Consider the following 16,465-nt stretch of genomic DNA (forward strand, 5'->3'; position numbering starts at 1 on the left):
CCAGGAGGTCGAGGGAGGTGATCCTGTCCCTCTGCTCAGCACCCTGGGGAGGCACATGTGGAGTGCCATGTCCAGCTCTGGGCTCCTCAGTACAAGAGAGATTTGGAGCTCCCAGAATGGGTTCAGTGGAGGGCAAGGAGGATGATGAGGGGACTGGAGCATCTCTCTTAAGAGGAAAGGCTGAGAGAGCTGGGCCAGTTCAGCCTTGAGAAAAGATGACTGAGGTGGAACCTCATCACTGTCTGTAAGTATCTGAAGGGAGGGTGTCAAGAGGATGGACCAGGCTCTTCTCGATGGTGCCAAACAACGGGACAAGAGGCAATGGGCAGAAACTGATGCACAGGAACTTCCACCTGAACATTCTCACTTTCACTGTGGACTGGAACAGGTTACTCAGGAAGATTGTGGAGTCTCCCTCACTGGAGATACACAGGAACTGTCTGGACACAGTCCTGTGCTGTGTGCTCTGGGATGACGCTGCTTGAGCAGGGAGGTTGGACCAGATACACATAGCTTACCCTGTTGTGAGCAGAAGTGTTTGTACTAAATAGGTTGGGTTTTTTGATGTCTCCATGTAAACTCAGTGACCCTGCATTCAACTTTCTCCTCTTACGACTCGAACTTTGAATTTTGATGAGATAACAAAATGTAAAAGAGCAATTATTTGAAGTTCTATCATTCTAAATACCTCTTAGCCAAAAGGCTACTTAATGTACAAAATGAGGAGGAAGAAATTGCTCAGTGGCATTCCTGTGAGGGGCTGGCTGGTGGGGCAGAGCAGCCTGTGACCTTCACAGGTACCCAGCTTACGTAAGTGGCCTCTTCACCAGTCTTCTGGTGCCACAGATACTAATGACAGCAGAGTGCACACTACAGAGAGCCACTGGAGTAGACTTTAAGGAAAAGACTACGCTCCTTGTGCATATGGAGAGTGGGCACTTGAGAAGGCCTGGGAAAGGTGACAGGCACAACCAGTCTTCCCTTTGTGTCCCTTGTTTCCGGGAGATCATGTGCCTGTTTGTGTGCTGTCGGTTTCAGCTGTATTGATTTCCTGTGTGGTAACTGTGAAATCACATTCTCATCACAGAGAACGTGAATAAAGAGGAAAATATGAAAGGCAAACAAAAAAAAAAAGGGAACCTTTGGTATCTAAATTTCAGTGCTTTGGAGGTTATTTGCACTAAGTGTAGGCATGGTGCTTTAACCCAGATGATATATTGGGGGGAAAAAAATACGTTCACATATCCCATTCTTCAGTCTCCCCTTTTATCTTTAAAGGAAAGTAAAAAGAAAAATTTCCTTACCAGACACTGGAAATACAAGGTAGGAAGTCCTGTGATGACAAGCAGCTGTGTGAGACTTTGATGCAGGCTGAAGCACAGCTGTGAAGTACAGCTTTCAGAGATTTAAACACTGTTTGGAAACAGTGACAACCGTTTAGCCATTTCTGTGCTAGTCTCTGTGGAAGATTGTTTTAGCCAGGGAACAGAAAAATGAGGAGTGACAGAAGAACCTGATGGCAAGAGTGTAAAAAGGTGGTCTCAGCAGCCCTTTCATAGTACTCTGTGCACAGTGAGTGCCTTACCTTGGTGCTGCTGGACAGGATCCCTTTCTGCAGCTTGTTTTGCTTTCGAATGCAATGGCTTTTGGTGTCTTTTTGTACATTCCCTCTTCCCAGTGTCTTTGTCTATGTACAAGTTACGCTCGGGAGCAGGAGAGCTGCCTTTTTCCCCACACACAGACTGCCACAGGCAGCACTGGGAGAGGCTAGTCAAGGATCCATGTATGGGCTGTGTTGGCCCCGAGGCTTGCTGTTACCAACATCAGAGGCTAAATTGCTATGCATGAGACATACCTGACTAGACTTAGATTTGCCCTTTTAGAACAGATTAAAGGTTTAGTGAAGTCTCGTGCTTCGGTTTCTGGCATCACGAGTTTCTGATGATGGGGTGTTTTGCTTTAGCACAGGATCAGTTCAGATTAGCCTCTGACTTCTTGGAAGGAGCTCTCTGAGATGTTGCTCATTTGTTTGCAGCTGAAGAAAATTTTTGTTTCCCATCCTGCATCCCTCTTTCCGTCCTTGTGGATTTTCTAAAATATTTCTCTTGCAAGGAGCAGATAATTTTCTTTTTTGACTTCTCAAGGTTCATTCCTCTTTTGGATGCAGTGGTTATGATGCCTGCATTAAGTGGAGCTATTGTAAATAACAATCTATCCTGCAAATAAATGGCAACTCTTCTGTAGTCAATCTCTACATGCTCACAGGGACAGAAGAGCTCTGGAGTATTTCCTTAAGATTTTGGAGGGTGCTACATGGACAAATCTGGACAAAAACAATGTTGCCTTTTCCAGACTTGTTCCCAGTACCACTTCCCTGCCTAGAAGTGGACCTGGGTGTCCCCCTCCTGCACCCTGAAGACTGTGCTGTGGGTCTGATGTGGATGCCGTTGTGCTCCCTCGGGCGTAAAGGAAAGAGGGGCACTGGAGTGCGATGGATCATTGCTGAGTTAGTCTAAAGGCTGTGGATGACAATAACTGTAAAGGTCGAGGAGCTGCTTAGTCTGGCCTGGTGTGGTACTTTGTTCATGCAGGGTTTAGTTTCTGGATCAGAGTATTGGCCTTCCGACTTTGGGGCCTTTGTTCAAATACTGACTGATTTAAAACTAATGAGTTTTTGGGTGAATAGGAAGAGCAAAGAGGAAACCTTGTGCTGATTCCTCCTCCCCTGTTTGTAATTCAGCCCTTCTGAGTGTGTGATATAACAGAAGGTACCTCTTCAGCAGAGGCATCGATCAGGAGGTGGCAAAGGTTTTTCATGTGTAAAATGATAGGTATTATGTCTGGTTGAACTGATGTTAACTAAAACCCTGTTACCATTTTTACAAAACCTCAGTGAGTCTTAAAACTCCTTTTGTTCTCATAACAAGGATATTTTTTAAAAATCCATTGTCTTGCATTTAGGATAGTAAATACTCTTATAGTGTTGGAGAATTAAGAAGATAACTCAGTGTTGCTACATGTGAGGTTGTCTTTAATTTCTCTGGATTGCATAAATTTACATATTACGCTCATTTTAATCTATAGCATATCATGCTGCAGGTACAAGTGACATTGAATTTAGTATCCTAGATCAAAGCTTAGAAGGTATTCAGATTGTCAGGTGTGTGCTCATACACAGTAACATACTTCTCTTTAATGTATACACATGAGATCGATTACAAACAAAGATACCACATGATTGTTTTAAAATGTCCACCAAGTTTGGAAGCCCCTCTCACCTTTATGTCCTGGGTCACCTTTCCTGAGTTGAGCTGCTGCTGTTCTTTGTACGTCCAGGTGGTGCAGTGAGTCACCAGCTATGCCAAATCAGCAGAAATTTAATCTCTGGCGTGATGGACATCAGTTTAACTGATTGTCAGATTTGACCAGACTGTTACAGTGATGTCCCTGCCTAAGTGATCATCACTTGGTCAGGATGGGGACCCTCGGTGTTGTACTGAGGCAGTGGACTCATCAGACTCTTGGTTTTACTCTGTATATGTTAAAGTATTGACTTTCTCCTTAGAAAATGCTGGCAAAGCACCTCAGCCTTTGACTGCCTGCCAGTAATCTTCAGTGTTATTGTTATCTACAATTTGAATGTTAGTCTCTGCGTGTTTGCCAACTGATAACTCACTTTGTCACCTTTCTGCATATACTTCCTGAGTGGCTGACTTTATTTCATCAGAACTTAGTCAAAAAAACAGAGTATAAATTCTGAGTCTTGGGTAAAGCTGATGAAAACTGAGATTGTCTTTCATGCCCTTCCAAAGCCAAGATGGAAGTAAATGCTAATATCCAGCAGAGAGGATGCTGTGCTCTTGCTGTATTAGAAGCAGCCAAAAAAGCTCTCTTCTAAGATAAAATCTCTTTTAGGAGTTCTGTTATAACTCCTGAGGAGTAATCCTATATGCACAGCTTTGGTCAAGTTTCTCCTCACACAACTCTTGTGTTTTAATGCAGACACTGAAATGGAGAGTTTTTAGGCTTCTTCTTTCTTCAGTATACTTAATAGTCTTAGATTTAATACCGATAACCCTTTTGGAAATGGGATCTCACACCTGAGCTTCTTTATGCATTTGTAGTGTGGTCACTTCTAAGGGAGTTGCTTTGGTTGGCTCTCAGACAAAGGCTTACCCTTGCTGCTGCTGTGGGCCTCAGACAGCCTTGGTTTGACTTTGTTGTTCTGCTTATTGCCTTCATTTCTGCCCTGGCTGACCCTTCATCATGGGAACTGTCCTTTCTGCCCTGGCCTCCGCTGGAGGAGCATCCATATTAAATTGTGTGGATCTGTGTGCTTACGTGTGAGAGTGCTAATTCCCTACTCTAGCTGAAAACACTCGGGACAGGAGCAGTGGCCACCAGTCGTGCACTGAGGATGTTACCAAGAAGTCAGAACAGCCCAAGGTTCAAGGGGGTCGTACGGATGTTGTGCTCTCCCAGCGCTGGTGTGTGTGGAGCTCTGGACAGTTGCTCTTGTGTTCTCTCTGCCTTGGTTCCTTGCTTTGGTGTAAGCCCTCTCTACCCTCTGCAGTGGCTGCTGGCCTTGAGGGTTGACTGGAAATGTTCTGTTCGTGGGTTCAGCTTAGGACATCCTCTCTCTTCCATACCCCACTGCCTCTGTTTGTTCCTCTCCGTCTCCCAATTTTTTACTGCTTAAGCAAGTTGGCCCAGCTGTAAGCTGTGTGATGCTTAATTCTCACAGCGGGAAGACAGCCCTGAGTTGGCCAGCAGATGCAACACTGCTTGTCTCTTTTGCTTTAAGCTCGAATTGTGTAGATAAGCCCTTGGGGGAAATGTAAAGTAAAAATTGATTTTCGGTTTGCTGTGGATATGGTGCAAGTCAGAAGAAATCTCTGCATGTTCTTTAAGGCAATGCAGCAATTTCCCTCAGCCTCCACCTGCTCGTGTTTGAGGGTTGTTGAAAAGGCTTTGTTACTGCCTAATAGTGGATGATAAAGTACAAAAAAATCAACAAAATCTTGTGTGTGTTGTTAAAGTCTCTTTTTCTCTAGGAGCTGGTGTGCAGACATATTTAGAGAATTAATACATACTGAGACACAAGACTTTAAGAAAGTACCTTTCTGCTGTTTTTAACATTTTTCTAGCAATGTTTATTAATTGGTATGACTCACAGAGGGCTTCCAGACCACTTGTGGTACTGTGTGTGAGCGACATGAGGGGAGTAGAGGAAAGAGCTGTGATGAAGGAGGAGAACTGCTGTTCTTAGGGGTGCACTCCTGTGAGGGCACTTGTGCTTTTTAAACTTGAGTTTGAAGTCAATTAAGTGTTGACATCACATTTTAAGGAAATAAAACATTTCCTGTTACCTGGCATCCTTAAGCCAAACTTGGGGCGTCCTTAAGACTCAGATGACTCTGAAATACATGTCCCAGTTGAGTCAGTGGGAATCCTATGACTATGGCTGGGATGGTATGAGATTCTGGGTACTGCGCTGCTGGAGAGGTGAGACAAATCACATATAAATTGCTGAATGGTAAACGGTTCTTCTGGTCTCCAAGTTTTTCTTTTGACACAAAAATATTAAGTGTCAGAATAGACTTTTTCTGTTTCTGTAAGTGCTTCACTGCAGGAGAAAATGAACATAAATGTTGACATCTAAATTGTCAAGCTTAATTTTTATGGTTGAGACTCCATTGAGCTGAATCGGGCTTGCATTCTTGACAGTTGTTTTGAGGGTCTTTGCAGGTTGGGAAACAGAGCAAAATATCTTTTGCTTACATTTGGAAAGTATTGCTGGGCTCCATTTTAGAGGCAACTAACACTGCAGCATAAGGTTGTGGGCACCAGGAGAACATGCAGGCTGATGGTGTGACACAGCTTGACTCCTGGACAAAACAGCATCAATGTGAAGTAAACAGATAACGTGGGTTTGACCAGGATTTGTGAATAAGGTCAGGGCAGCAGTTCTCAAAGACATCAACTGTGCTGCCATCATTTGATAGCACGGTTTGCTTGATATCCCATAATATTTCAACTTTATGGGTAGAAATTGCAGTTGCTTTGTGTTTGCTCTGGTCACACATAGTCACACAGGGGGGTAAAAGTCCCTTTGTGAGGGCTCATGCTCTCAGCGGTGCAGTGTGGGCTTAGCCTGTCATGCTGTCTTGACTGAGCTGGAATTAGCTGTGACAACGTTGCTTAGCTTGGAACACAAACCTTTTCAGAGGCAGTTACTTTAACTGGTGTGCTTTCATCATATTACTGCAATCAAACCAAAGTCTGTCGCTTCCCTAAGTAATATTGCCGGTGCTTAGTACAAATTATTTACTCCTTTAGTTTTAAGGAGCAAATATGACAGCATGCCTCTGAGGAAATTTTTTCTTAGACATTTCAGTTTCTTGTTATCCCGATGAGGTATTACTCACATATTTTCTTTTTCCATGCTTGACTCTTCCTTTGTCCTTTCGTTATTACCAGGAATAGTAATGTGGCTTTTTTACTGTGGAATTATTTTCTCGGAACCCAGTTTGATATCTCACCTGAAGTCACCCTACTTCTCATTTTATGGCGTTGCAGCATCTCTTGTTAAGCCAAAAAGAGCAGCTTCTATAGCTCCAGTGAGAGATAAATACTGTAAACTCATGGAATCGAATAGATGGCACTCGTGTTTGGGCCTTGCCCTCTCTTCTGCCATTTCCATCGCAGGGTTTGGCCTGATGAGCCACTCTTCGGGGCACAAGTGTGCTGGTTTCTTAGTCACTTGTTTTTTTCTGGTTGGCTTTTAATCCTTTCAGTGTAATGTTCATTTTGGTATGCTGACTGTAATTGGGGTTTTTTGTACTTAATATTTTGAGACAGTAATATACAGTCTTGCCAGGTATTGGCAGGGACAAGCTGAAAGGAATGTTTTGGTTTTAGCAACGAGGGGCAGTATCTGGTATCTAGAGGACAGGTGAGACTCTGGACACTGCAGAACAGTACTCCCCATTTTATCTGCAAGGGGAAATAGGGAATTTTTTGGTCTGGGAAAGAGCAGACTTCTGTTCCTCACTCAGTAGCTCTGTCTCCTGTGTGCTTGCCAGCTATACCCTGCTTGTCACCTTGCTAATGCTGTCACCAATGACAAGCACAAGGATTAGTCAGGAATTTATGTCTGAAACAAATGTCCGGGACATATCTGATATTTTCTCCTTTGTTTTTAAACTTCACTTATGTGAGTTGAGTGTTTTTCACCTCTGTGAGTTACTGCTTTAGGCCATGCTCAGACGTAGGTGGGTGGTAGGTGCTGCATGAACACGTGTTCGGTTCACAAACTGATGGAGAGGGGAGTTTACAATTATAACGCATAAAAATTGAAGTCTGTGGAAGTTACACTTAAGTCTACTCTAAATCCCTTCTATACTGCCAGGTAAGTACCTTCAGTGTAAATAACAGGCAGCATGAACGCTGGAAAAACCCTCACCTTAGCTCTGGAGTACAGTTATTTAAAAATAAATTACAGTTATACAGTGTGTCAGAGCTTATGTAATCTCAGCACACTTGGCATCTTGGTCTTTGTTTCCTGCTTTTCTTTATTTTACAAAGAATGTTTGTGTGCACAGGCAGAAAAAGATTATGTTTGTGTGCTTAAATGGGTGCATTTCATCCTTAAATTTTTTTTTGTTTTGTTTCAGTGTTGTCAAACTGTGTGTAAAGGGGGTATGTACCTACATTTTAAAAATGAGCAAATTGTTTTAAACTTACACAACATAATGCCTCCTCTCTCTTCTGTCTCACCTGATAGCGATAACCTGCTACGAAGAGCTGCATGCCAAGAAGCCCAGGTAATACCGTTTAAAGTCATAAAATTAGATTAAAATCTCCCTCTTATCTTGGTTGTGCAGGGCTCCTGAGATTTTCCCAGCGGGCCCTTTCTGCGTGACAAGCCTTGTAATGGTGCCATCTGTGTTCCTTTGCTGAAGTGCCAAAGGGTGTCGGAGGCCCCGCCTGCAGCCGGGGCACTGCACCTTCCGTGCCCTCGCTGCTGCTGCGGGGGACGGCACAGCCTTATCGCCGGGGTGATCTTAGCTACTGCTGGAGCTGCAGGACCCACAGTACTGCAGCTCTAATTGCTCTGTGCCTGTGAAGTTCTGGTAGGAAGAGGATTTGTCGATAACACTGAAATCGCAGACCCACCGCCAGGGGTGTAGTCTGGGCAGGAGCATCGCAAACTGCTTCATGTCAGTGCTCAGCTGGAGAGACCCTGGCTCTTGTCTGTTCAATCCTGTGAGGAGGGACTGACCCAGCTCTTTTGAGAACTGGAGTCAACCTGTTTGCTGATCACTGACAAGAAAACAAGTGTTGAGGGGGAGATAGTTATCTCTGAGGGTACTGACTATTGCATTTCCTAGTTTGTGGCCTGTCTGGGCAAACAGCAATCAAAAAAATTCTCATACCGTAGTATTCCTATAAAGAAATCTTGTCCTTAGTAAACAGTCTTTCAGAGGTGTAAGTGCTGCTGCCCATGAATGACATCACTTCTGTAGGATTTTAAGAGTCTTTCCACGTCCCACAGATAAAGTTTACTTTAAACCTGCTTCCCCGTGACAGATCTTTGCGATTTTGAAGGATGTAACACTGTTTCCATCATTGCTACATACTGGGGCCTGAGAAGAATAGGGAAAATGATTTTTCTCAGTAGAGAACTTTTCTTCAGGTTACCCTGCTTCTGTGGTGCACCTGAATAATTGCAATTTTTAGCCTGCCTGCTGGTGAGAGGAAGATTTTCACAGCAACTCATCTTGTGTAGTGGATCTTCATGCCAGAATAGACGTAAGGGAGCTCAAGTCTCAGGAAAGAACAAGAAAAATCTTTCCCTGAAAATAGTGCTTTCATAAACCATACTTACAGCCTCAGAGTCAAGTGCATTTACAACTCAGAGTATCAGTTGTTCTTGATTTTTATGTTTTCAATATTCATTTTTACTGCATAGTAACGAAGTGATAGAAGTTTTTTATATCACCAGAAATAGCTGTTAATACCTCATTATTTGAAGCATGCTGGCCAAATTAAAACAGTTTTTTAAAAGGCACTGATGAAATGGTGAGTGTGTGCTGTCCAAAAGGTGTAACTGCTAAGGAAAGACTGGTACAAGAAGATAGTTAAGTTGTGTGGAAATTCTGAATTTCCTGTTTCTTAATTCCAGTCATTAAGTGACAGGTTCTGTTCCATTATGGCTTATTCTTATAAATGAAAATACAAAAGCACTGCCAATAGAGCTTCCTACGGTTTCAAAGGTTAAAGCCTGGGAAAATATCCTGCAGAAGACTCCTGCATTCGAATGGAATGAACCAGAAAGCCTAGTAATCAATTCTTACTGTAATTTCCATTCTTACTGATGTGTCAGTGCCAAATAGTTCTTGAAAACACACAGCAATACAGCAGTAAGGCTTTAAGTGTCTGATATGTTCTTCAGAGTAACAACAATCTGAAATTGTTTGAAAAATGCTACTTGCATTTATAGTGCTGTATAAGTATGGGGAAAAAAATAGCGGCAGACTCATCCAAGAAAAGGTTTAGTCTGAATGAAGTGGTGTGTAGAGGTCCCTACTATTTTGGATTTTTTTGAGATTTTAAGCCTGTTACAATATCAAATTGATGAGGCAGCTGCCATTCTGCCAAAGTGTCCACTACAGCAGCACTTCATGGAGAAGTTCCACCAAGCGCGTCTGAATTTAAATATAATTTTAAGATGACAGCCTTGGTGTGGCAAATGATTATAGGAAGATTCTATAATAAAGAACTCATTTATCATATTTTAACATTTTACACTTCCTTCTCTAGAATAAAACAGTATCAGCTGACTTGGACTTTCCAAATCAGTCTTGCTGATTAACCTTGTTGCTGAACTCGGGGCATATGTTAAAGGTGCCGTCTATCTGGCAAACAATTCACTCAAGGATAGTTTTCTGTAAAAGAATGTAGTTTCTTTGTTAGTATTCATAAAGCACTATAAAGGCTTTGTATAAAGGGTTTTTTATAGTTGCAGAATAGTGATTGTCAGAAATGCAGAAAAACAATACCTGGAAATGTGCATTTGACAAGAAAGTGAAAAAGGCATTGGCTTGCCTAAATTATACCTTCACATATATATTTAATAACCATTTTTACTGTCTGACTTTAAATTGTCTTATGTTCTGCTCTGAAAGACTTCTAGAATGTTGCATTATTATTTTTATATTTCCTGTCTTACAAATCAGCATTTGCTTTAGAAATGCCCCTGTACATAACATAAATGTCTAAGTATATTACATAAAGTAATTATTTCTTCAGTGATAAATTCTTTATGAGTCTTGTAAGGTTGTTTGGAGCCTTGTTATATTGTTTAGAGCATGTAAATAACTGACATTGTGTTGCCCAGACAAACAGTTAGTTCTTTCTAACAGCTGTAACATGCTAGAGGTCCCCTATTCCCCAATTCCTGCCCAACAACTGCAATAAAATAAGTTGGTGTGTTTTCCAGCTGATCTTTGAGTAAAGCTTAAGAGCTATTGATATTTTTCCATTTCTTTGAAGATTTCTTCACTCTCAGCATCTTCTCTCATCCTTTTCCTTTCTTGAAGAAGAAATGTGAATGTTTTAAGCAGCATAGCAGCTGCACCCTTCTTTTAATTGAGGTTTCCTGAGCAAAATTGGCAAGTGGAATTAATTATAAATTTGAACCACCTAATGACCACTAAAATGTACTGTTCTTTGTGGGAAAATATCACCTTCTTCAAGTTAAAAATTCCTGCTAGGGGGATTAGCTTTCAAGATAAAGGGGAAAAGAAGCCAGGGACAGTTGACTGTCAGCTCAGTAGTCTTTTGTTCCTACTTTATTTCTGTGGCTTCTGAATAGTATTGCTGAATACGTTGTCATGCTTGTACTCAAAACCAGTTTGATTTGGTGTGTTAGTGAGGATGCCTTTAAGTGACCTTAAAGAGGTTTACAGAGTTGGATATATGCATGGAAGCCTTGCCTTTTCTTGCCCCTGCTGTGCTGAAAAGCTATGGAAATAGGTACAAGAAGCTGTATATGGAATGACTCTCGGAGAATTTAAAATAGAGGCGCTTCTTCGAAATTGGATTAAAAATTGAAGAGGAGTTAAGTGATTTTTATATAGAGACATTAGGGAAAAAAATGTGAGAAACAGTGAACTTGCTCTGGTAATTCTTTCATATCTCCAAAAACTGAAGCACAGAAAATACTAAAATGAGTAGAAGAGACTGAGGAATTGAAGTTCAGAAGCGAGAAAGGATGCAGAAAGAAGGTGGGAGGCAGGTGTATGAGAATTACATAAGGAAAGAAAATCAAGTAACCTTGGAGTCAAGGATAGCTCCCTGGATCTCTGCCCATGGCAGAAAACCAGAGGTTGACAAAAACGAAATGGTGGTGGAATTGTAAAAATGAGCTAAAGAGTACTTATGACAGTGATGTGAGCTGTTGCTAAGAGTGCAGTCTTTGAATAGGAGACCTGTACAATGGCTGAAGATGGAAGTCATTTGAATGTCATGAGACTTGAAAGCCCATTGACATTTGTAGAGGAGCATTATTTTGAACTGTTTTAGCAGCGTGCTTAAAAGATAAACTGAGCTCTGCTCTTTTTCTCTTACTTAGGCTTTTGGCAACGAGCTGATCCCTCCCACTATGCCATTGAAGAAAGCAACAGTGTTCCTCAACCCAGCAGCTTGCAAAGGGTAAAATTCCCCCTTCCCAACACTCTCATTTGAGGCATTCTTTCTTCATTTTTGCTCTGCCATCCACTACAAAAGCCAGCCAGATTTTTGAGCTCATTTTTGCCTCCCTCTGATACCAAGCTGGCACTATATAACTATGCCAAACTTTATTTCACCAAATATATTGGGATGAGAAATAGAATTAGTGGCTTGAGGTGAAAGAATGATTTCTAAACATATGTATATTTTGAATTTTTTTTCTTTTATCCTGTGTTTTGGCCTTTGTCATTCCTTCGTATGTGGCATTCCTCTGTATTCCCTCCAGACTTTTGCATGTGATATGTTTCTGCCTCAAAAGCTGTAGAAACAAGAGATGACCTTGATTGCTTCAAGACTTGACATTAGCCAGCAGTGATCTTACTTCTGTGGGAACCTGTCCTTGAAAGGGATGTGCCCACAAACTGAGAGGCTAAATATGGGCTCAGAGCAAGACTCCTGGAAGAGGTCTGCTATTTTTACCTGCTCATTAGCAGAAAACCTGTAATCTTGGATATGATGTGTGTCTGTTTCTGCTGATCAGCTAAGCTTTTTATCAGTTGCATTTTGGGAAGGGGCAGGGAGTTGTTAGTACCAGTATAAAGGGAATAATATATCTGATGTGGAAGTGCTTGGACTTGTGTGCTTTTGTTCAAAACACACGTGACTGGAAAATGCCAAGTATTAATAAAGCCTCATGCTTCTACTTGTAAGCAATTTATAGTTAGTGACATAATTATTTTATTATGCAATTAGAGGCAGAAAATGTATCAGTCCTATAACAAAAGGTCAGATAAAGTTTTGGTTCTAAACTTACCTAGTAATATGTTGTAGTAAATAGTTGGGGTTTTCTGATGTTTCTGAAAACCTACATGGGCCTTCTTTATGGTCATAAAGCCTGGTGCTCTTTAAGTTATTAATTTTCTAATAAATTTCTTTTTGGAGATCTTATTTTGTTTTGATGGATTTTTTAAATTGTTTTTGGAGAAAGCTAGATAACGTCTTCTGCATTTATTAAAACTGCAACAAAAACCCTGACATCTGAGATATGAGACTAGAAATGTAATACATTTGAACCACATGAAATCTCATCTTTCCTGACTGGCAGGTTGAGTGACCGATTGTGTAGATTGTATGCTTGGTTTTAAGTAGATTTCTTCTTGCTATTCGTTTATTTCTTTCCTTTTTTAATTTCTTTTTAGCTGCCAGACTAATTAAATAGTTTTTACTCCATTATTTCTAGCAAAGCCAGGAACCTTTTTGAAAAGAACGCGGCACCAATTTTGCACTTATCTGGCTTGGATGTAACTGTGGTTAAGGTAAGAACTGATAGGTTCTGCTAATACAGAGACATTGTCTGCTCTGCTTTCTCCTCTTGAAGAATTGAAATTAAAATCTGTATGCATTTGAAATACTCAGTTGTCCTGTAGACATCTCATGGGAAGAAATAAATACTGAGATATTAAGCTGGTACTTAATCTTTTTCTTTTTTAATTCACAACTAATTTACAAACAGTATAGTGAGATTTTAATTTTCAGCTAAAGCACTTCATATGCTTGTTTGTCTGTCTAAAGCAGCCCTTCTGTAATTCCTATTTGAGAGAAAACTCTCCAAATACTTGAGTGCTGGCTAGTGGTGTGTGCCCAGTGCTGTTGAAATTGTCATTTCTGCCTGAACTTGCAGAATTCAGAAGTGAGGAACTTTGATGTGCGGTGGAACTGTTCAGATTAATTAAAAATAACCTTTTATTTTTCAGTGGAAATATCTCAGTGTCTTTCCAAATAATTCAACATTCCCATTGCAAAAGCAGAACACTGAGATATAAATGCTGTGAATTAACAGACAGGTTTTCTTTGGAAAGAGAAGAACAAATAAACATGAAGGAATTCTGATCTTTTTGCAGGTTTTTGAGGTTGCGATATGAGGATTGCTTAATAGTCAGTGAGTTCTAGCAGTGAAGTACTCTAATATGCATCTTTCTGTCTTTGAATCCTTTTCACAAGGTTTAGTCTTAAAATGCTGTTTCTATTAATGCCTCTCTCTTATCATTCAAAATACATAGTCCTACCCTAAGAGGAAAAAATTATTTTGCAAGACTTAAAACTGATGCTTGGTAGCAACTGATGAGTTGGCAAAACAGGGCTGGGCCAGCAGGTGAGGCTGAGATATCTTCATAAAAGACAGTAATTTTTCGGAAAACAGTTTTCATGGTTTAGAAAGTCAGTGTACTCTTCACTATTAAACCCCCAGTCAGCAGCTTGCTGTCGGGCCTTTCATGTAGCTGATGCTGTTTCAAGAGATGCACTTGAGCACTTTGGCTGCTAAAGGTGTTGGGAGTTTTTCTGCAAGAGCATGGTTGGCTTCAGTTTCACTGTAAATTTATCTGGAAATAAAATTGTTGCTGTGATATGGTAGATGTGTTGAGTAAGATATACTCTGATATTTCATTTAACCTTTGTGTGTGTGTCTGTGTGTTTACTGCACATATTCTATTAGGCAGCAGCCTGATTTTGAAGAAATCTCCATGAGTGTAAGTAATATACAGTACTGTGTACCTGTATGAAAATAACTATTAAGCAGACGGATAGATGATTCTTTTTGCTCTAAGAGAGATATACTAGAAATAGCTGCCTGAGTTCTCACGTTTGGATTTCTGCTTCTTCAGACTGATTATGAGGGACAAGCAAAAAAGCTGCTGGAATTAATGGAAAACACGGATCTGATCATTATTGCAGGAGGAGATGGCACAGTACAAGAGGTACTGCAGGAGCCTGGCTTGCTGAGAATCGTAGTGGGGCTGCGAGTGAGAAGGTTGAGTCTGTGCAATGTAGCAGCACCATAACAACTATTACTAGAGATTTGTCAAGTTTAATGTCTGTGTTTTCAGTCAGTGTTATAATCTTCTGGGAACAGGGACACTCTGCTAGTTGGTATTAATCTAAAAGTGGTGATGGGAGTGGGGGCAAAAAGAGCATGTGACGTGTCTTCCAGAGTTTTATTCAAGAATGAGCAAACTGTCTGGAGAGACACGATTCTAACTTTTTCTTTCTGTGTGATTTAGTTGTAATGGTTTAATTTTCCAAGTTCAATCCTATCTGTATGCTCCCCAAGAGGAATGCATATTTTGCTAAGTGGGAATCAGATAATTTAAAAGTTATGTGGGAATGATAACAAAGCATGGTACGTATTTAATAAATGCCTCTTGTCAAGATGATTAATGACAGGAACAAACTACCAGCAGAACTGGGGTATACTCTGTTTTTCAAGTAAGACTGCATTTTATTCAAGCATTTCCTGGAATGCTAACTACTGGTTTCATAAGACAATGGCTAAATGAAATGCAGTGACCTTAAGAGAAAGTGGTCAGAGTACATCTGCAAGTTCCTCCTGGCCTTAGAGTTGATTACTGTTAATTGAACTGGCCAGTGCTATTTTTGCATTATGCAGAGCATTATTCAGTGTTAAAACATCTACACTGGCATTGGTTATGGTGCCAGCATATGCTCAGGCACACTCATAACCCTGCTGTTTCCACCATGTTTGCACACTGAACATGCCTCCTTTCCCGTGTAAACAGCCATAGCACCTTCCATGAAAGAGTAGCTGCTCCTTAAATCTTTCCAAAGAGTAAATGTGGTTAAGAATTTCATAGCTTTCTACTGTAACTGAAAAATAAAATCCCTGGAACTGAGCATTTCCCATGTTTTTCAGGTCATAACTGGACTTCTCCGCAGGGCAGATGAGGTGAGAAAGTGTAATTTTAAAAATTTTGTGCATTTCTTAGAGTGTCTTGTGCATCCACTGTGGTCTCTTGGCCTCAGCTGTCTTCTGCAGATACGTTGCTTCCTAATCTGGAGCCAGCTTGCTGCGTACCACGTCAGCCCTGCTGGTGTCCTGCAATGCTGCCTGTTCTTCATTCCCATTCTAAGGGATGCAATGGCTCCCATACCATGGCTTTGGGAAGTTTCCAGCATCAGAGCAGGGATTGTGGAGAAGCCAAATGCTCAACTTTCAAAGACCCATGGACCAGCTGTGCATGCCACTTTGTTTGGCACAAGCATTGGAAGAAAGTACATGTTTTTCCTGTATTTGTACAGGCTTGAAAACTAATTCAGTTTTGGTCACACTCCCACTGCTTTGGGATTGCTCTGCTGTTTTTTCAAGCAGTCAATATCTACCTATGCAGATGGCTGCACTAAGCAAATTTTAACCTCTCAAGGTGGATCGCTCCAAATGGAAGTGAGGGAGATTTTTCTTTTTAAAGTGGGAGGACAGTGTTATTGAAGAAAGGAGGGAATCGTTGTTCCCAAAACCTTCTGACAGGAACTGGCAAAAACTCAATTAAATGATCCAGACAAGATTATGATGATACCCTTGGCAGCTAGAATTGTATCTGTTTAGGCATTTGCTTTGTCTGAATGTGACAAGAGGAACTTTGCAACCAAGCCAGCATTTTTAGAGGAGGGCTGCCTGTATCAATTCTGAGAAATCAGTTTTTTAAGTTTAATATTATTATAGGTGGCTCCTGAGACCTCTATAATCTGAAGATCGTGGAAGAAAAGTTTTAGAGGCTTTACTGGCTAGTTTCTTTTCTCTATTTTCTGACTTACTATCTCAATGTAGCTTGAGTCGTTTTGCAGCAGTGTAGGAAATTCTGCATCCAGCACAATTACAGGTGGAATACTGCATTGTAGTATTGCCACTGTGTCACTTTGTGTCTTTGGCCAGGGA

General features: G+C 41.0%; 1 protein-coding gene across 1 annotated transcript in view; it reads left to right on the forward strand.

Annotated features, from left to right (window-relative positions):
* The window catches only part of AGK (acylglycerol kinase), a 37,422-nt gene that overhangs the window by 1,299 nt on the left and 19,658 nt on the right, over positions 1 to 16,465 (forward strand). The window contains exons 2-6 of the mRNA XM_032688141.1: positions 7,787 to 7,826; positions 11,639 to 11,718; positions 12,977 to 13,052; positions 14,400 to 14,492; positions 15,446 to 15,478. Of these exons, the coding sequence (XP_032544032.1) occupies positions 7,787 to 7,826; positions 11,639 to 11,718; positions 12,977 to 13,052; positions 14,400 to 14,492; positions 15,446 to 15,478 (322 nt within the window). The remainder of the gene's footprint in view (positions 1 to 7,786; positions 7,827 to 11,638; positions 11,719 to 12,976; positions 13,053 to 14,399; positions 14,493 to 15,445; positions 15,479 to 16,465) is intronic.

This window comes from Chiroxiphia lanceolata, chromosome 5, assembly GCF_009829145.1.
Source record: "Chiroxiphia lanceolata isolate bChiLan1 chromosome 5, bChiLan1.pri, whole genome shotgun sequence".
In the NCBI taxonomy this organism is placed as follows: domain Eukaryota; kingdom Metazoa; phylum Chordata; class Aves; order Passeriformes; family Pipridae; genus Chiroxiphia; species Chiroxiphia lanceolata.